This window comes from Pleurodeles waltl, chromosome 11 (assembly GCF_031143425.1).
Source record: "Pleurodeles waltl isolate 20211129_DDA chromosome 11, aPleWal1.hap1.20221129, whole genome shotgun sequence".
NCBI classification, from domain to species: domain Eukaryota; kingdom Metazoa; phylum Chordata; class Amphibia; order Caudata; family Salamandridae; genus Pleurodeles; species Pleurodeles waltl.
This window is the reverse complement of record NC_090450.1, coordinates 271694864-271716193: the sequence shown is the minus strand read 5'-3', so window position 1 is coordinate 271716193 and position 21330 is coordinate 271694864. Positions and strand designations below refer to the sequence as shown.

Here is a 21330-nt window from a genome sequence, read left to right as displayed (position 1 = left end):
GATATCAGGGGCCATTGCATGGAGCTGATTAATAAGATTGTGGTTTGTATCAGCAGTGCGTGGATGAGTGTGGGACATGGTGTGTGGACTTACAATGCTTTCTCTACTCAGGAGGGGGAGGAGAAGTACAAGGGATGGGGGGTTTTGCACCATTTACACGGGGAGACAGCTTAACATACTGACATGGAATGTCAGGGGGTTGAAAACCTATATTGTGTTACAGGGGGCACTCTTTTCTAAGGTGGCATAAGATTCATATAGCCTGTCTCCAGGAGACGCATTTGATGGAGGAGTCACCGCAGAAATTGGCTAAGAAGTAGCGGGGGCAGGTGTTCTCCTCGTCCTATTCTTCCTATGCCAGGGGTGTGATGGTCTGGATTGCGCCGGGTGTCCTATTTGTGCATACCTACAGTGAAGCTGTAGATGGGAGATATATACTTGTGCAGGGCACGCTGGATGGGTTACCTCTTACTGTTCTCAATACCTATGCGCCTAATGTGGATGACCAAGCGTTCTTTGATAATATTTCTGAGGTCCTGGGGGAGGATGTTGGAGACCCCCTAATGTGGGCAGGAGATTATAATTGTATTTTGGATGGTGACGGGTCACTCACATTGTCTCTCTGTACGCTGATCATGCGTTGTTATACCTACGGGACCCAGAAGTTTCGGTGCCTCTGTTGTTGCGGTTACTGGAAGAATTCGGGGGTATGTCTGGGCTTCGAGTAAACAGGAGGAAGTCGCTTCTGTTTCCCTTGGGGTCCTTAAGTGGTTCTCCGTTGGAGGATTTGCTGGGGTGGGGCTCAGGTGGGAGATTGAAAGTTTTAGATACCTGGGCATCTGGGTCACTGATACGGGGAGGCGCATTTGAAGCACAAAGTTGAGTGGGTTGTGACCGTGCTTGAGCGTTCTGTCTCGTTCTGGAATAGGCTGCCTCTTTCGGTTATGAGGAGGTTAGCGGTGGCCAAGATGGGGTTTTTGCCGCAGTGCCTCTATCTTGTGCAGAACTCTTTATTTCCGTTAGTGGCTCCACTATTCAAACAGCTGGATAGCTTATTGATCTCATTGGTCCGGGCCGGGCGTCATAGTAAAGTGGCTTTGTCCACACTGCAGAGGGGTATGGTGGACGGAGGGTTGGCTATTCTGAATATTAGGCACTATCATTATGCAGCAGCCCGATAACTGGGAGAAGCGACTTTTGTTGGGTATAATGGGGGGAGAGGAATTAGTGCATGCCTTGATAAAGGGAGGTCGTTCGGAGGGTGCTGTCCCTTACCTGGTTAAAACCACTGCATGGATCTGGGAACAGGCAGTCAAGAAAGTGATTCACCGTGCTCCATTTGCCTGGGAGATGAAGGTCTGGGATTCAGCCCCTTTTAAGAATATGGATACTGTAATGTCAATGGATCCTTGGAGAGCGGGAGGTTGCTTATTAGCTAGTGATTTATATCCCAACAGGGAGTTTATCTCCTTTCAGGAGGCGTGAGATACGTTTGGTCTCAGCCCTGGGAAGTTTCTGCAGTACGCCAAGATGGAGAGTGTGGCTCAAGAGATTTGGTCTGGATTCCTGATGGCTCCTCCTGCATCGCAGGTGTTGAACAGATTGATAAACTGGGGGGAGGAATCTCACTTGATTACCTGGTTTTATAAAGCACTGGGGGGGGGGGGGATCAGCCAGGTTTGCAGTGTGTGGCGCGCAGGGCATGAGATCGAGAACTGGAGGACCCTTTGGAGGATGCGGAATGGGATATGGCTCTATCGTTGGTGCGCATGGTCTCCTGTAATAGGATTTAAGCTCTTACACTTTAACTTTGTTCACCGTGTGTATCTCACGTCTGCCTGTCTTAATAAGATTGACCAGACAAAGGTGGTTGGGTGCCCTAGATGTGGGGAGATGGGTGCGACCTTTCTCCACATGGCTTGGTCCCGTAGGGAGGTGCAATACTTCTGGCGGGAGGTGGTCTGGATAACAGATAGGGTCACGGGATTGGGGCTTGAGGCAACACCACTGACCTGTCTTTTAGGTGTGATGTGTAGATCAAAAGGCAAGCGTATGCCACATACTCGCATAGCTTGCATTGGTATTGGCTAGACAAAGAGTGGCTATAGGCTGGATGAGTGTTTGGTGCCCTAATATTTCTTTCTGGACCCGAGATGTACTGGAGTGGGGAGCTGCTGAAGAGCAGAATATGAGAATGACACATAGGGAGGAGGGTGCCCTAAGAGATCTAATGGCTTGGGGGACACTACTGGAACGCTTCTTGGGGTCGGATGAGTCCAGTTCTGATCGCAGCACTGAAGATGAGGGCTGATGCTTGGGTTGTGTGGTTCGGAAGATGTGACAACCAACTGTGGTATAATTATGTTGTTGTGTCTAAGGTGTTTTGAGGAATTGGTTACTCAGCGAATTCTTGGCAAGGGAGGTTGGGGGTATCCAGTGTTGTACAAGGGTTCAGTCAGTGACTCAAATTGGCAGTACTGAATTAAACATGACAGTTCAAGGATCAGCAAGAAATATATGGATGAGCTTAAAAAAAAAAAGAACAATGCATTGTAAACCTTTGTTTCCAGATTTTGAAATAGGAGCAAAAAAAAAAAAATCTAAGGAATCCTAAACACAAGATGTGAGACTTTACAAAAAGTGTTTTCAAGGAATTGTTTTTAGAGAAACACGTTTGCTTATCAGACATTTTAAAATCTGAAAGAAATAGCAACCGCAAAGGAAATCAAACCTAACAGTGTTCAATCTCCAATCTGCACCTTTGCATGTCTGAACTTCATACATTGCAATAAAATAATAAAATTAGATACCCCTTGGATCCAGAGTGTGTGTGTGTAGGGGGAGTGTACTATGGAACTTGTAGTGACCTCTCACACTAAATCTACAACATCCAATCTAGTTTGAAACACAGAGGTGGAAGTCTAGTAGAAGAAAAAGTAGGGATTTCAGAATCCAGGCTGTAGATGCACGCTGCTTTTTTTGCAATTCTGGTTCCCCCCTTTGAACTGTACTCCAAATGACACATGAAAAAACAGACCTGTTGGGCAAGATGTGACTTGTAATGGCAAATGGGATGCATATAGCCTAATACTCCATATTCTATAAGGTTCAGATGTGCCATCTCTGCTCATTCAGGCCAGCCTGTTACCTGGAATGCGTTTCACACCCACTTTTACCTATTCAAATGCTAATTACTGGCAGATGGAAGTGAGAGAGCAAAATGTAGATTAGTCTTTCAGAACTTGAGGCAGGGGAACTTTTCTTGATATTTTGTAAAACGCTACTATTGAAACAGATTTTAAATAACTATCAAAAATATTTATTTTCTTAGCTAGTCCCATTCCTGAGATACAGTTCTTGGATTTAATAATGCTTCCCAGTGTTTGCCTGTGGAACAGCCAACCTTGCTACAGTGAAAATAGCTTTTGTGGCCTTTTCACTATAAGAAAGTGTGTAATATTTGAATTTTATTTGTCCTACTTTAAATTGCCATTCACCCTGCCCTATAGGCAATGAGACCTACTTAAAGTTGACTTATAAATATTTAAAAGGAAGGTTTCAGACTGTCAGAGGGGTTATTTTGACAGGCCTAGTCTGCAAAGCCAGGCTACAGAAGTAGGCCTGCTGTCAAGTTGACTCTCTCACTGTAGTGGATGGCAGTACAGGTGCTGCAGTCCACTGCTGATATTTAATTTGAAGGCAATAGTGACACTGTGTACCACAGTAGGGACTAGTTTAATATGCCAATAAGGAGTATACCTGTTTCGTGACGTTGAAAGGGGGAGTACAAGCACTTTGGTCACTTCACCTCTGCTAACTAGTCATAGTTATAAAGCTAGCAAAATGTAGGGTCTACCAAAAGGTAAAAAAAAAATCTAGAGTGCCCATGCAGAAAAGGCAGATTATTTACACCAATCCACGTCGCAATAGATTTTTCTAGAATTGGTTAAGTTCTGGGATATGTTTTCCTTTATTTGTTATATTCTGTGTCTGTTTGGTTCCTAGTATGATGTTCCTAATTTTTCCTTGCCGATTGGCTCATTTACAAGACACTTCCCCTTGATTAGTACCATAGCCTTTCATTAAACTTTGATTCGGTTTTTGGTGTCTGTTGTCTTCAGTCTCTAGCTAAGGTGATTTACTCTCTTGTGGAGTGCTTTGCAATTTTTACCCAAGGAGTTCTCTTTGATCAGGATGGATCTCCATTTTCCTTAGTGTTTGAAGCATCTTGATACTGGTTCTTGTGGGAACCCTCAATTTTGCTGTGTTGCGTGCTGACAGTGTTCTCTGGATTTGGAGGACATGTGGCATGATTTTCTTATGGATTTGAGTCTACTTCACACTGGATGATAGTGAGTGAATGGCACATACCACTATCATGCATATGTTTGCTTCTGATGAGCACTACCAGCTGTGTTTGCACTCACCTGGCATTCGGCTTCAGTCTTCTGACATGGACATCTCAAACATTTGAATAACCGCACTGTTTGACCCATCCTAGTATGCCTGATTAGGTCTGCCATCTTTCATTCCTTTTGCGTTGAAGATGTTTTAGTTTAACAAATGTTAAAGCTTTCCCCATGACAAATAATTACTCACTGGAGCCAATATTGTAAAAAGGGTTTAATGAAAAGGTTTTTGTGATATCTTAGATGACATGTTGTTAGGGTTGCATATATGTGAAACTTGATAAAGTACACAAGTTTTTTTTTCTTCCCATTTATTTAATAAACATATTCCTTAAGAGTCCCTTGGCTTAGGTACATTATTACCTTTTTGAAAATATGGGCAGTAAAGAATATTATACAAATCCAGAACTACTGGAAAAAATTACCAGGCAGGGACTGAGGACCTTGACTTTGAAACATTTAGAAGAACAGCAATGGGAAGCAGAATCAAAAAAGTGTAGTGTTATGTCTAACCAACTAATCTTGTCTACAGAGGGCATGCAGCCCTATTTGGTAAACGTGGTAAATCCTCGGCATCGTTTTGTCCTTACAAGATTAAGTTAGACACTTTCCATCGCCTAGTAACCTTTCCAAATTTGAACGATTGGAGTACAACCTTGGGGGCATGTCCTTGTGACGCAAAGGCACCCCAAACCACAATACATGTGGTCCTCTTTTGTAAATGTTATGATAAACAGAGAAAGCGCCTTTTAATGCCTCTTTTAAGATTGATTAAATTGCGTCAGTGTTGTATTGCGTACATCAGCTTACAGTTTTTATCTTCTATTGAAATGTGTGGAATTTTGGAAATTTTTTTATGTTCTGTAATAACTGCAAGAAAGTCTATGGGCGTACTGGTGTTAATCTGACTAGGCCATGTAAATATGTGCGAAGGGATAAATTAACGACATATTTTTTTGCTATTTATTCTTTTATTATTTTATTGTATTTATTGTGCTCTTATACATGGACGTGTTTTATTTGTTACTTTTATGACTTGTTTGAAAGTCGAATAAAGTTTTTGTACTACTATTTAGTAAATATAAATAAATTTTAGCACTGAGCATTGTGGAAATAAACTGTTTTGGGATTACTATGAAGTAAAAGGGTACGATGCAATTATAGCACCTTTAACGCTGTTCACTGTGGGACCATTCCCCTTTAAGGAATTGCATGTACTAAATTCATGACAGCGTCTGTGGAGAGAGGATACACTCCAGTGACACGCATGAATGAGTATTATCCATAACTGTCAATTGGGTAAGTCGAATTTCCATACAGAAGCACAAAAATTGATTTTATAGGGGTAAAGTCTGCCACCAAGAAGATATAATAGAAATCTTTGTGTCCAGGGCTTAATCACATGTTGAAGGAGTTTTGCGAGTGAGCGGGTTGTTGGGAGTTTGACATATACAAAAATGTAATATAGTTTTGTGTCCTGATCAACGTCTGATGGTCCTGGGAGAAAGACCATAATTTCCTTTATGTTGCATTTTGAAGTGCTTCCTAGTGACATGATTGTGCAGAACTCACCACTCTATTCAGGATGAGGAAGTTAAACATCCAAGATAACCCCTGCTCTCACCCGTATGGTAGCAGGGCACCAGCAGTCAGGCTTATCCCAGAGGCAATGTGTAAAGCGTTTGCACAACGCATCTAGCACACAACACAATAAATACACCACAAAGGAAACAAAAGTTATATAAAAATAAACTGTATTACATAAAAGATAATTAGACCACACACATGTATCAGAAATACCCTGCTACACAAGCAGTTGTCAGAATATTGCATGTTACTAGTACTCTGTGAAAGCAAGCAGTGATCAGGTGAACACATGTTACTGGGATTCTGCAACACAAGCAGTGGTCAGGTCATCATCATCAAAAAGGCACATGTCATAATAAACGCATTATCAGGGATGCCCAGATACCATCATGAATGTACATATAAATGAAACCTTCCCATCTGGAGCATATCATAAATCCTCTTCTCACCCCCCACCCCCATCCCACTTGCCACCAGATGTGTGCAGCAGCTCCTGCGAAAGTATTTGTCCCTCCCCCGAACTGGCTAGTACAACATGTTGCATACATAGTCATACACTTGTACCTAGCAGAGTACGTGGAACAAGCATGTCCTGGCAAAGGGAAACAAGATCATAGGGGTAACTACTCCAAGGTTCCTCCCATATCAAATTCATAGCGCATTTGCGCTTCTAGTCAACATACTATGGTATTCTCCAGTCTCCCTAAGTACACTGAAATCCTAATGGCGCTCCGCTACCTCCACACAATGCCAGCCTTAGGAAATGCCCCCAAAAGTCCTTTGCCTAGAAAGAGGGGACACAGTCTACGGGAGTTCCGTGTTTGGTCCTTCCCACTGTTAAGTAAGCACCAGGAGATGCAGCTGCGCTTAGCCCAAGCGCGCGCTGTACCTTCCTCTGGCTGTGCTGCAATGGTGGGGGCTGTCATGGTGATCTTCAAGGGCAGGGGGCGCAGCGCTGCTCCTAGGAAGGATGCTCCTGTTCCCTCCTCTTGAGATGCCCAGGCAGCAATAGAGTTGGCACAGCCGGGGCTGGAAGAAGGGTGAGAGTGCTCCCCTCAGGGAGATAGTGGTAGGCCCCACGGCGAGGGAGCCCGGGGGCCTTTCTGGTCTGTGAGCCTCCGTGTGTCAGAAGGTGCGGCACCCAAGAAAAGGGGCCAAGGGTTCCAGATGCCAGGTGCAGACCCCAGGGATGTGGGCGCTTTAGCTGGCGGGGGTGGTGAGGTAGCTTGTGATCCACTGCAGACGTGGGCTGCCTCCTGCGGTCTCCCTTGGTGGCGCTGCTTTTGGAGGGCTGGCTGGCGCGATCCTCTGGGGAGGAGGGGGGGCACATACAGGGAGTCAACAATGCTGGCCTGTACTGCACTCAACTTCTTCTTGCAGCCATGGACAGGATAGGAGTGCACAGGGCAGAAAGTGAGCACTGACCAGGTGCTAAGGAACACAAAGCTAAGCTTGTTTGCTCTAGTGGGAAGGCAGGAAGTGCTCTTCACGCACTGAAAATAGTAAAATAGGGAGCACTCTAGTCGTGCTCTCCTCTGCACCAGGACTATAGAAATGAAGGGCTCCCAATCTTTTCCAGGTCTTCCTCTTCCAGGATCCACCTTTGGTTTCTTGCAGTCTTGTCTGGGTCTTTCAATATCCTTTCTGAAGTCTTTTGGGTTGGTTTGGGGAGAACCAGTAACCTACCTCTTCTGTCCTGGTTGCAGGGGTGGGGGGGGGGTACTCTGGTACTTATTTTGGGGTTTCCTAGTACCTCCAGCTCCCTGCTACCAATTCAACTTCCTTTGGTGGGGACCAGACCTTTGCATTTCACTTATATGGTTTAGTCCCTGCCAGGACTTCAGTATTACCTAATGCTTTTCACTGTTTTCTATTGTTTGTCAATTCTGATTGCTACTGTACATATAATAGTGTTTACTTACCTCCTATTGGAGTATTGCCTATCTAGTATTTTAGTATTTGTGTCACTAAAATAAAGTACCTTTATTTTTGTAACACTGTGTGGTTCTTTCATGTGTGCAAGTGCTGTGTGACTATAAGTGGTATTGCATGAGCTTTTCATGTCTCCTAGATAAGCCTTGGCCACCCATCCACAGCTACCTCTAGAGAGCCTGGCTTCCTAGACACTGACTGCACCTCACTAATAGGTGACACCTGGACCTGGTGTAAGGTGATAATGCCATAGGTACTCACCACACACCAGGCCAGCTTCCTACACTCCCATTACTTTCTTGTGCCCGACAAGGTTGCAGGTCTTTGTCCTATTTTAGACCTGCGCCGTATAAGCGTCATCATCCAGAATAAACAATTCAAAATGCTCATTCTGGCCCAGGTCTTGTCTGCCCTTGACCCTGAAGACTGAATGGTGCTGTTGGACTTGCAGGTCCCATTTCCATATACCAGTCCTGCTGGCCAATCTGCACTACCTGTGGTGGGGCGGAAGCATTTTCAGTTCGTTTTGCTCCCCTTAATCTCATCAGTGCCCTCTGAGTGTTCATGAAAGTGATGCCAGTGGTGGCAGCACACCTTTTGAGGTCGTCAGGGGATGCTTGTTTTCCCCTACCTCAATGACTGGCTGTGAAAGCAAGCTCACCCTAGGCAGTCGTCAACCACGTTCTGACTCTGGAGAACCTCCTGTCATCTAAGGGGTTCACTGTCAATGTGCTGAAATCCCACCTGACTCCTTCTCAGACATTCCCTTTTCATCTGAGCCATTGTGGACACTTTGATTTAGTGCCTTTACCCTGGGAAAGAGAGTCCAGGGCTTTCAGGCTATGATCCCAATCTTTCCCACTCCGCTCTGCACTTCATTGAGTTTGACTCTAAAGCTGCTGAGACTGATGGCCTCCTTCTGGCCAGGTACGCAAAGTGCCATATGTGGGCCACTGCTGGTGGATCTGAAGTTTTAATGGGCCCAATATTAAAGGGACCACTCCAACCAAATTAGGATCTTGAAAGACACTGCAGACAATTTTGTAATGTTGGTTGTTGGACCATGACTGGGTAAGTGGCAGACCCTGTCCATTCCCCACCAGTGACTAACAGTGCTGACCGATGCATTGCTTCTGGGCTAGGGTGGACAGTTGGGACAGGTGGGGATCATCGGCCTCTGGTCTCAGGTGGAGTCCCAGCTTCATATCACCCTGCTGGAGCTGAGGGCCATCCACTTGGTTCTGAGAGCTTTCCTTCCATAGATCAAGGGTAGGCTGGAGCAGGTGCTCACAGACAAAACCACCACCACATGGTATTGCAACAAGCAGGGGGGGGGGGGGGTCACAGAGCCTGTGCCAGGAGAACCTGCACCTGTGGACATGGCTGGACCTACAAGGAATTTCTTGATGGTGAACTATCTAGCAGGGTTACAGTGGACAAGTTCAGCTGTCTGCACCTAACCGATCGAAAGTGGCCATTACACCCACAGGTGGCACAAGGTCTCTTCCGCTACGGAGGAGAACCTTGGCCCAAATCGGTTCACCACCACCAAAACATGTAGTGGCAGCACTTCTATGCTTTTGAGAGTTTCCAAGGCATCTCTCCTTAAAGATGCATTGTGCCTCAAGTGGAATTCTAGAAAACCTGTTCGCTTTTCCATTGGCCAATACGACTCCTGCCTAGAGTTCCTCATATCAGAACTGACAGGGTCCAAGTCACCGTTTCAGCTCTGGATTGGGCATGGAGAGTATGGTATCCAGAACTCCTAGTTTCGAGCATCTGTCCTCTGATCAGGCTGTCCTTCCTGAAGGTCCTGCTGTCACAGAAACAGGGGAGGGTTCTGCACCTAGGCCTTCGCGATCTCCACCTTAATACTTGGAGATTGAGCAGCGACAGCTGACTATCTTTAACCTTCTTCTGCAGGTAGTTCATGTCCTATTAGCATCCAGACGTCCCTCGACAAAAACTGTCAGCACATTGTGTTGGTACAAATTTGTGGCTTGGTGCAGTATTCTGCAGATTGAGCCCCTCCAGGCAGGGTTATCTGAGTTTTTTTGGTATGTTTTGTTGTTTTTGGCTTATCCCTATCCCTGCAAGACTTTATTATGAACACAGTTAAAGGCTACCTTTCTGCTCTTAAAGATTTTTGTTTGCCAAATCAGCCCTCATTGTTTAAGTCTCCAGTTCTGCACTTTTTGAAAGGTTTACATTTGTTCTCATCCCCCCCCCCCCCCCCTTTGTCATGCCATAGTGGATCCTTAAGTTGGTCCTTGCATTTCTGATATGCACTCCCTTTGAGTAACTTTACAGCTGGGCCTTGCAGCTTCTCACCTAAAGGCAGTGTGTTTTGTCTCCTTAACCCATCAGCACAGCGTGTGAGTGAACTCTAGGCTCTGTCAACCCGCCGTACTACACCTGGTTAACGGATAAGCTGGTTTTGCGGACAGTGGCATCTTTCTTGCCTAAAGTTGTCCAGCTGTTCCACGTCAGTCTAAAATCACCCTGCTCCCATGTTGTGGGCTCTGTTTCACATCTCTAAGAGGAGGAGAGACTCCACGTTTGGACCCCAAGAGAGCGCTTAGCTGTTATATTGATCATACCAAAGAACATAGAGTGGGCAGTCAGATCTTTGCATAGTTCTCTGGAGTGAAAAAAAGCAAGGCTGTGCAGGAGAGAAGCATCTCCTGCTGGGTTGTGCTGTGCACTATGATAAGCTATGCAATGGCATAGACGCAGCCTCCGGAAGTACTGCATGCTCATTCTTCCATGGCCAAAGCTGCTTCCACTGCATTAGTACGTGGAGTTCCTGTCCTGGACATTTTCCAGGTGGCTAGCTGTTTGTATTCCTTCATATGTTTACGAAGGACTATCGTCTTGACAGTCACATTTGCAGAGAGGGGCATTTTACCTCCCCCAGCTTTCTGCAGCCCTGAACTAGGCAGGTGAGGAGGTCTGGTTCAACCCCTCGCCATGACTTGCTGTAAATTGTCAACTAAATTTAGAAAATAGTTGGCAAATATCTCAACCCTCTGTTCTGCATATGAATCATTATTTGCCTCATTGTTTTGACTGTGCTCTGCACATAGCTTGAATGGGGTCTGATCTTTCCATTCAGTTTCTATTGATCTCATAATTGTTAATTTTATTATCAAGATGCAAGGTCTAATGTAGCTTTTGAGTGGTTTCAAACGTGTTATTTAGCAGAAATATGTTTTAGAACTTTCTTCAAGAGCATGAACTTTTGATTGAGTCCCTTGCGCCAACGTGTGGTACAGAATAGGATTAAAATGGTGAATGGGAATGAATAATTTTAAGTTAATGACTGTCTCTCTTTTCTGACTTTGTGGAATTGCCATAGAAGCATCTGTCTGGAAACCATGTTTCCTTTTTGATCACCTTTGAACTGTACACATTAGACCTTTAATATGTTAATTGCCAACGCCAGTTTAAAATTCCCTTGTTTCTTTCTCAGAGCAATTTTGTGAACCTTACTTTGGTTTGCATCTCATTTATAGGATTTGTTTTATTTTATTATGGTTTGAGTTGTAAAAAATTAAAACTCCTCTTATTTAACTTTTATTCTAGTGCACATGATCTGACAAAATGGGATCTGTTTGCAAACTGTTACCGATTGCTGAGGACAGGAATTGAACATGGAACTATGCCAGAACAGGTATGAAATGGTGAGAATAAGCACTATACTGGGAATCTGTAGCATTGTCTAAATTCGGGCTATTGAGACCTAAATTCTCCATCTGCGTTAAAACATTTATGTATTGATTTTATTCAAAACAGTAGTGTTTATTGCATTCTGTTTGTACAAAAGAAATCAGAGGTTTAAGCATAAAAAGTTTGCATGCCATTGTTTTCAAGCAGAGGTTTTTTGGATTATTGCTTAATGAATGATTACAATTGCAGGGCTACAAAGGCCTGTACTACCTATAAATATATATATTGCCTTAAAAGTCTGCATCTGATATGGTTGGCTTGTTTGAGACTTAAGTGTTCTACACCACACAACTGAGAGCAAGAATATCCACCCAATCATTTTCCACCTGGTAACTAGGTAAAAGGTTAACTCTGTATACACATGGCAGTGTCCTGATTGCTTGTGAGGGTGGTTGTGTGTAATAGTATTGAACTAATTAAGGCATCATTCACGTTTTGAACCTTTTTGCCAGTTTGTTTCAAGGAAGTAATCTTAGTTATGGCTGATTGGAGCGGATACTGTCTAGTAGACCATTTTCATCAGCCAGCAGATGAAATTTACAGCTTTTGAGATGGACTCCCTTTGGAAGATCTCACCTGTGACATTCTCTTGGGATTGGAATAGTGCTTCTGTGAAATGTGTATCAGAATATTTCTCATTGTCCTCCAAATAAGTTGGTTGAAGATGCATCTCTATGCAAAATGTTTTGTTTGCCTGGTGCCTTGCTTGCTTCAAATCCATTTCGAGAACCAGGGGAGCAGGGAATAAAATGTACTCGGATCCTACCTCCATTTGAATGCTGATACAGCAAATCTCTGGTCCCTGATGGAAATGCAAGGTGAGAAAGTCATGCTATCCATGATTCAACCTGTTCATACTGCAAGGCCTTCAGATGTAAAAGATCATCCAGTATTGATAACAGCTGTAGGCGAACTGTAGGATGTAGCCTTAGTTATCCAGTGCACCTAGCTTCCAAAACACTGATGCTGATGGAGAAAGAAAGAGCAGGGCCTTCTAGTATTCCAGGGATCCAGGAGCAGTGAAATTCAGTGTTAGTATTTAGATGGCTTCTGCCTCTGAAAAAAATCCTTCTGCTGGGCCCCAGTGAAACCGACATCCAGGACAAGAGCTACACCTGGATTTGCAGATGATACCTTTTGAAGATCCTTCCTCCAGGGTTCAACCTGAAAGTGAGCCTCCGCTCCAGTCAAGGAATGTACTCGAGTGGGCTATGCTTCGAGCAGCCTTCAAAAAGGCCTTAACAATCAACACTGATCAGTGCTCCATAGCTATCTTGGCATCAGAAGGCAGTCACTGTACCTGAGAACCCATGCGAGAAGGAACCCTAGACATCGAAAAAAAAAAAAATCAAGAGAAAGAGGTACCTGCATAGTCCTGGAAACCGGCCTCTGCAACAGGTGAACTGCTACCACTGGAAAATTAAAGCAAGTCACCTGATGTGAGGCAAAGGAAGCTCTATATACACCCTGAGATTTAGCACATCTTAGCTTTTCCACCACAGCCTACATCAGCTGGGACAGTCCCAAGCCAAATAAGATTGACTTGCGTTCGATAAGGCAGTCTAAGAAGAGCTTTGGACATGTCCACTCCCCAAGATGATTAAGCACAAGGAGCAATTCCCACGATCACCACAGTAACCTTCACATTATATGTCCCGTTCTCACACCCATCCTGACACTGCTTATCACACTACCCCCCTCCTCATCCTGCTCCCCAACAGAACATTTCAAGAGACAACTGAGTTGATCTCTTAGGTAATTATAGTGTTGATTATCAAGACAATCCATCGTTGCAACCATACTATTTTAAGCCGTCTCCACCCACAAATAGCACATTCTACTACAGTCATCTAGCGTGAGGCTGACCATTAAATGGTGAAATTACATGTGATACAGGAGGGAGGACTTGTTCATTGAAATGTTCTCTTAACGACCCTGGTTTGAGTTGAAGTTGCAAGTGCAGACCCAAAGCTGCTACCAAGGCAGACTTTTATCGAAGTATTTGGGTAAGAAGGTGGAAGTGTATTGCCATGCTTCCATCATGCTCTTGTTCCACTGATGGGCTAGTTCCATCACTTCTTCTGATGCGCCATCAGTTTCCCCGGGCCCATCTGTGACTTTGAAAGCTTTCAAGAGGCTATGTGGCAAATTTTTGACACACATCCAACTGGTGCTGGCATGCATTCAAGCACCATCAGTCTACAGGGAAACCCAGTCAAATGATCAATGGTAGGTTTGCCATCTGCGTCCCTTGAGCCCTCTTCTAGTTCTGAACCGGCATCGTGACAGCACTGACATAGGGGGCCCTGGGAGGACCTGCAAATCATTGTATTGTCCGACTTGGAGCTGGCTTTGACAAGATCTCAGTCACTTTGAGATTTCAGTAAGCCACAACCCATGGGACTCTGACCTGATTCCACTACCTCTCAGCCACTCACATAGCTTTTTGGCTCATACTTTGATCAGAGCCAGCATTATGGAGATGACCACGATGGGGACAAGTTTTCACCTCTTTATGGCAAAGACAAATGGTACAAGGAGTTACAGGTGTCCAGTGAGCTGAACACCTCACCTGAGACTAGGAAGGCTCCCCCAGGATCAGCAACAAAAGAAAATACTTACCTGGAAGGTTAAGGGCATCTTTATCTTCCCACTATGGAGGTGAAAATGAGTGTACTCACGGAGGTCCTATATCGTGGCCAAGCACCAGCTGAACCTCTTTTTCCCATCATTGAGGCTCTGACAAACTGTTGGGCACCTGGGCTAAACCATGCTCTGGCCCTCCATTCAATCACCAAGTTACCCATCAACTAAGACCTGCCCCGGCAACCTGGATTTTAAGACCCAGCTTCCAACCCCATTTAAAAGAGCAGAGATGGGTATATAGCTTGAAGATCCGCATTATCTGCTTAAATGACGATATTCCATGGCTCCAAATGGATAACCCACAACCAACTCCTCTCCCAGTTTCACCCAAAATGCAGCAGCCATACCATTCACAATATCAGTCCAACATGGTACTTACAGTTACAGTCACTAGACTACTAGCTTCAGCTCAGTTTGAGAGATCGTTTGAAGGCTTCTTTCTTTACACTGCTAACCTTCACCCTCCTTGATATAGCTAACTTGGAGACAACACAACATCTGAAGCGAGGTACTAGTATCCTTTTTGATTTCATCATTGTTAATGATATACATGGGAGCATTTCTTGTTTTCATCTGGTAACTTTGTTTACCGTTATCTGTCTGTCTGCCCATTTAGACAGTGTCCACTGACCCAGTTTCATTAACATGGCAGGATTATTGGCGCTCGCTCATTATGGCCAGCGCATCACTCGTATGATGACACATTTCCTACCAATGATGATCCGTCTCTTCCTATTAAAGCTGTCTTGCCACAATTACCAGCAGTATCCATGTGCAGCTGTTAAACGATAGGACAAGTGTTTGGTGACACCTATGACATACTGAATATTTGTTTTTTTGGCACTTTGTATCCCAACTTCTGAACCACTATTTGTTGCACAACTTTCTTTATACGTTTTCTTGCAGTACACAGTGTGACTACAGGCTGCACAAGGAACCTACATTCATGAACAGATCTGTACCCACTATTGGAGCAGGCTTTCAAGTGTGCGACAGTGTTGATTGAATGAGAGAATAATGGGGGACACTAATGACATATGTATGATTTGTTTTTTTGTTTCACTGTAATAGTTGTGGCACTTTTTTTTTTTTGCATTGTTCGCAACAGTTGCAAGTGATGTCTGATTGCTGTGCCATGCCACTTTGCCTGCCAGCTTGTTTGTACCTTTCCTTAGCTTTGCTCCTTGCCCTGAACCGTCATAACTCCTGGCAAGTTTTTCTATGTTTTTAGTTATGCTTTGTATTTTTTATTTTACAGCTACTACTTCTTTGGTATCATTGATACTTTAACAGGGAATACTACAAACATTATTAATCACCAAAATGTGAGTGAATGTATGGCCATTCTGAAGGATTCTCACAGGCCTATCACTTGAGCATGCTATACAGCAAAATGGGAGAGTTTTTTTTTTTTTTTAATTGTCATTCAAAACAGATTGATAATTTCAGTGCCACTGTGCAGAACTTTACCTGCTTCATTTACAACTGTGTTGGCTAGCATTCACCTCCATTAGGCTACATCTCACCGCATTAGCTGCCTATCTACAAAATATGCAACACGTCTTTAGTCAAAATATCAGCCCCTAATGCCTTCATGGGAGTGCTTAAAAGGTTGCACCATGGGTTCCACCTGCATGTTCCTGGCATCTTAACATTGTTCTTACACAACTAATGGGCCCTGCATTTGAGTCCCTGCATTCCTGCCCCCTTCAATATCTCTCCTGAAAGGTGGCATTTTTAAATGTTATTACTCATGTAGATGGCGTTAGTGAATCGAGGCATTAACCTTGGAAGAGCCTTTCTTCTAGCTCCACAGAGACCCTGAATTCTTACCAAAATTGTCTCCGACTTTCACCCTAATCAGTCATTTGAGTTGCCATTTCCCCTCTCTACATAGACATCTCTTTATTTACACTCGCTTTACACTCCTTTCTCACCCACCTGTGGGAAAACAGTCTAACAATGGAGTTGATGCTCATGAGTTTGTCACCAAGAAGAGTTGTCATACCTCATGACTCGAAAGCCGCCTTCGAAGAAAAACAAATTAGCACACATCCAGACCCAATCTAGAAGGCAGGAGTATGCAGAACATGTGAATCTACAGCACTACATGCCACAAACGTGCTTACAGGGAAAGTAACATTTTCCTTCTGGTGGATTCTATGTCTAACCACAGATTCCTAACCGCCCGCCCACCTCTCCATTTCATGGTTTTGTCTCCTCAGTCTCAATTACCTGATGGATTTTGTGTCTGAGGGCATTGGACAACCATTTGAAAGTAACTGATGTCAGCATACAAGGTTGGTGCTAGCAAATGGCTCAGTTCGTCTCTTCTGGAGCAGAACAGCGTTGTCACAGGAGTTGAATAGTGCAACTTGCTGGCACGCAGGAACAGTGTGTTGAATATTTTCGGATCCAGTCTGGCTCTTGGGAGTATTCACAAGGTGAAATATCTGGTAATGCCTTTTATGGTGGATACTCCAATTACAAAGGTAAGTATCTCGTATCTCCTACCAACCCTTTGTCGGGCCATCACAAGAGGTGGGCAGGAGGTCATTATTCCACGGTCTCTACTCTTTGAAGTCACTCATCTAAATGATCCATCCATTACTGCCATCCGACTTTCATCAGAACAAAACGATCTGGAGAATTAATGAAGGATTTTCAAGGAGACATTAGTGGCATGGACCAAACGCTGCATCCCTATACCACACCCTTCTTAGTCTGTGACTGAATGCTTGTACTTGCGCCCGAGGCCACAGAGTTTTGGTTCACGCCACGAATGTCTCACTGACAATCCTTCACAGGTATCTATTTGGATGCATCCAATACCATATTGGAAACTACATGGTGAATCGAATTGAAGTCAAATGATTTGCCCTGAAGAAGTCCTTTGTTAAAGATGAAACAAGTTGGCTATTTCTGTTATGAATATGTGCGCTCCTAAAAAGAAAAAAAAAATTGAATAACACTACTCTAAAGAACTGGACATTCAACTATTGTTGGCTGTGGTGCACTACCAGTATTCTAATTTGAGAACCTCCATATGTTTGATTAGAGCATAGCTGGAAATGTTGAACAGTAACTTGGCTCACTTTTACCCTTTCAACGTTTATTTATAGTTTCCAATTGCAAGTAACCTTGCCCTCATTCATAATGAGGTAAGTTGTGTGACCAGACTATTAGGTGGCATCTATCCCATTTATTTCTCTTACCTGAAACATATTTATTACCTACAAGCAGGTTCTGCTTATTGCACTTGGTCAAAAAAGACGCAGCATCAACAGTGTCCAGCGTTGCATTTTGGCTCAAGGCCTTCCATCTTATGACAGTGGACTCTGAATTGTTAACCAGGGCAAACACACAAAATGTGATCGCTCTGGTTAGCCAGGCAGGCAATTGCCAGTGGTTAGACAAATTGCAGTATTTCCTCTGATCACCTTTTGTATGCTTTTTGTTGACTAGGGCCTCATTCTATCAATGTGTCTAAGGTGCTAGACTCACTTTACTGATCGAAACTTTTGTGATATTAAGAGAGCTTATATTACATTTTATTCTGAAGGTAATTCATACAGTAACCTGTAGACATGCTGGCATGGACAGTTTTTATTTCCCTAGAGCTCCCCACAACAGTAATGTTTAGAAATAGAATGGTGCATCTCACGATCTCAGAAGCAGAAAGCAAGAATTGTCTAGCTACTGAGCAAAATTTCTAGCATAGAAATCTGCCCCTCCCCCTTATACGATCGGAGTTTTGGTCTACATAAATATTATCACAACAAAGGCTGAGCAATGAGAGCTCTTAAAAAAAAAAGTCACTTGTGTACTTTTGCACTGTAACTTCGTTCTAGGGAAAATTGCTTTCAGATTATACTGACAGTCTTTTACTTGGCAGCTTTCCCAAACCAATCATTGAACACCATAAGCATACAAACTAGGAGGACATTGTTGTAATTGCTATATTTGTTTCTGAAACAAATATCCGATGACTTTACAATAGAAGAAAAATGGCAACAGCTGCGATTCCCTCTGAGATGTTCTTGCTTCGTCGATGGGTGAGTGGTAGGTGAGGGGTTTCACTAGCTTTCTCTAATTCGCACAAGTCCCTGAATTAAAAGCAGGCATGTTACACAATTTTCGTAGTAGTGCCACCACGGCTTAACAAGACCAGGTTTCCCTACATGTCTGCCAGTTTCTTTCTGCTCTCATTCCTTCTAGTCTAGTCCAGTATAACAATTCACTGATTTTAAGATGATTCAACATAAACAGAATTCAGGTGGCTAAAAAACGTCCTTATTGAAACTGTTGAACCTAGATCATCAACTGCAATCCCTCTTGGAAAACAACATTTGTATTGCTGTCACTTCTGCTCTGTCAGTTAGAAAGATACAGGATCTCTCGCCTAAATCACCTTTGTTTTCGAGAAGGGTTAAGTGATTTTATGTATCTACAATGTTATTCAAGGTTCTCTGCAATTTTTGTTTGAACCAGCAGTTCTGTTTTTCATCTCTTATCCCCTTTCAAGAGCGGATAATGTTGCAGATATTGGATGTCAGAGAAGACTACATATTAATAGACCAGTCTACAAAGATGTTGGTTTTCATAAATTCAATTGAAAACACAAACAGAAGAATCATAAATCCCAAATTGCTTTCTTGCATTTTTGAAAATTACTCTGTACAAATTATTTTTGTGTCCATGTGCATTCAGGCAGGGCTAAAGCAGCTTCCATCACTTTTCTCAAGTATGTGCTTGTTTGATTACCAGTGCAAGCCTGCAACCTAGGCTTCGTCACAACAGGCTGCAAATACTGTGCTTTAGGTATTGCATGAAGAGCTGGAGCAGAGTTCAGATGGGTCATACTAAAGAACATACTTGGATAGCTCCTTAAATCAAATGTAGCAGGAACTATTATCTGCCTGCAGTTTTTCGATGTAGAATAACCCTACAAATAGAACTGAAGAAACCGGAGTGCAAGAATAAATCAGACTGACTGTAGTATTAAAAATAGCCCAGTGGGAAATGCCCACAGACTGTCATGGCAGGAAATAAAATTGATCCGCAACTTATTAGGAGCTTTGAGTGGTAAAACACTGCTTGGAGGTGAGATGTCACCCTTCTTTGAGTAGCTAAGATCCCAATTTACATGCTGTTGTACAGCTAGTCCGTTGACAGCTCACATGTATGGACTGCTAGAGTAAAAAGTCCACTTTTATTGTGGTAAGTAAGGTTGATCCTGAAAGATTTGGATGTTTCTTTAAAAATGTATTAAATGGTTGAATAAAATGTGTCATAGGACTCTGGGACAATCTCTTCCATTTCAATGACTATCTTGTCTTTTGTTTGTGTTTCAGATTGTTGTCCAGGCACTACAGTGTTCGCATTACTCCATACTCTGGCAGTTGGTAAAATTTACTGAAGGTTCCCCTTCCAAAGTAAGAACTTTATCTAACATATTCAGTATTGTCTTCAACAGATTTCTCTTTAAAACATGTTCATGATAGCAAACCTATTTTTTATATACTAAATGTAGTTGACCACCTTCTGTTCACAGTACCTTTCCAGCCTGAATAACTATAAGGGAGCCTTCAATAAAATGAATTCAATGCTGTGTACTACAGTCCTACCTATTCTCACTGCTCATCAACATTTACTTTTCAGGTGTTTCCCAATCTTTTGCAGTCACTTCATTAAAATATCTTGATTATTTTCTGCGTTCATGTAAAATCGAAATTGATGAGACTGCCCAAAAGTTGGTGATCAAATCTGTTTAACTCCGTGTCACTCTGCCTCCCCCTCAGCGTGATTTCCATCACTGTGGCTCCTAGAGGTCATTGTGCAGTGAAGATCTAGGAGTAACAAATACCGAGGGCTCTCAAACACCGCATGAGTTTTGTGTTTTTTTTTTTAACCTACTGAGAAGTGTGGCCCATTCAGCCACCAAGGTACTGTAGCATTAAGGCCGAATTATGCTGCCTCATGCTGGAGTAGAAGATCTTGAAAGAGTGGGCCGAAGAGAGCAGCCTCATGATTCCTGAAGGGCCAGGAAGGGGAATCGTGGGTAGCCGAGCAGCGGGCACAATGCTGACCACCTTCAAAAAGCAAGCAGCACCTGGACGACGGCGCATTCTACTGCCAGATTCTACTGCCAGCTGAGGCCTGTGATATTTAGACAACGCTGATAATTATCAGGGTCAGACGCAACATAAAATTCTAAGCCCCAGTGATGGTTGTGCCTGCCAGTAGCAGCAACTAATGGTGGAGTTATTTCTGATGAGTTGCCTTCTGGAACAGTGCAGCTAATGGCATGCACTGATTTTAGGCAGCAGTGTGACAGGCACTGGTGTATGTCTTTTGAAGCATCAATGCCAATGCTTTATGTATATTGATCAATAAAACAGACAGGATAGTCAGTGAACTTACCTGGAGCAGTCTGACAATACCTGGTTCCAGAATTTGATGCTTGCTGGATTATGGTAAACTTCAGTGGAAACGCACAGAAGTACATGGTCAGTTGACCCCTGTAGGAGACACTATCTTGGGAACTCTTTCTCTTGCATGTCAATCACAGTACCATAAGTTACACAACAATACATTACGGAATACCTACAAACCAGTACCGTATCAGCGCCAGGCATCTTTTTGAACAGTAATATGGCAGCTAAGCCTATCTGCTCACTGACTAAAGAGGATCAAAAGGCATATCAAGGGGAACTGAAAACTAACCTTAATAAATCAAGAGCAAATAACATCCCGGTCCTTCAAACAGAATTATTTAAGAGATACTGGATTTCAAAGCAAACATAAAATCATTAGACCAACGTTAGGAATGTACTGCGGTGTAAATCAAAAAGCTATATGACGCAGACCAATGGAGGACAACCATAATATGCCATCAATATTTGAATCTCTAGAAGAAAGGTCCCGGAGAAGGGCTGGACATAAATGAAGTATACACATAAGTGATTAATGAAATGCCTGAGTTAATCTCCATGATTGGTAATTACTGGGACATGCGTATCAAACC

General features: G+C 43.4%; 1 protein-coding gene across 5 annotated transcripts in view; it reads left to right on the top strand.

The window, feature by feature from the left end:
- The window catches only part of STAG1 (STAG1 cohesin complex component), a 995019-nt gene that overhangs the window by 627536 nt on the left and 346153 nt on the right, over window positions 1–21330 (top strand). For all 5 annotated transcript variants that reach the window (XM_069213542.1, XM_069213540.1, XM_069213544.1 and 2 more), the window contains 2 exons: window positions 11514–11601; window positions 19658–19738. In XM_069213542.1, coding sequence (XP_069069643.1) covers window positions 11514–11601; window positions 19658–19738 — 169 coding nt within the window. The remainder of the gene's footprint in view (window positions 1–11513; window positions 11602–19657; window positions 19739–21330) is intronic.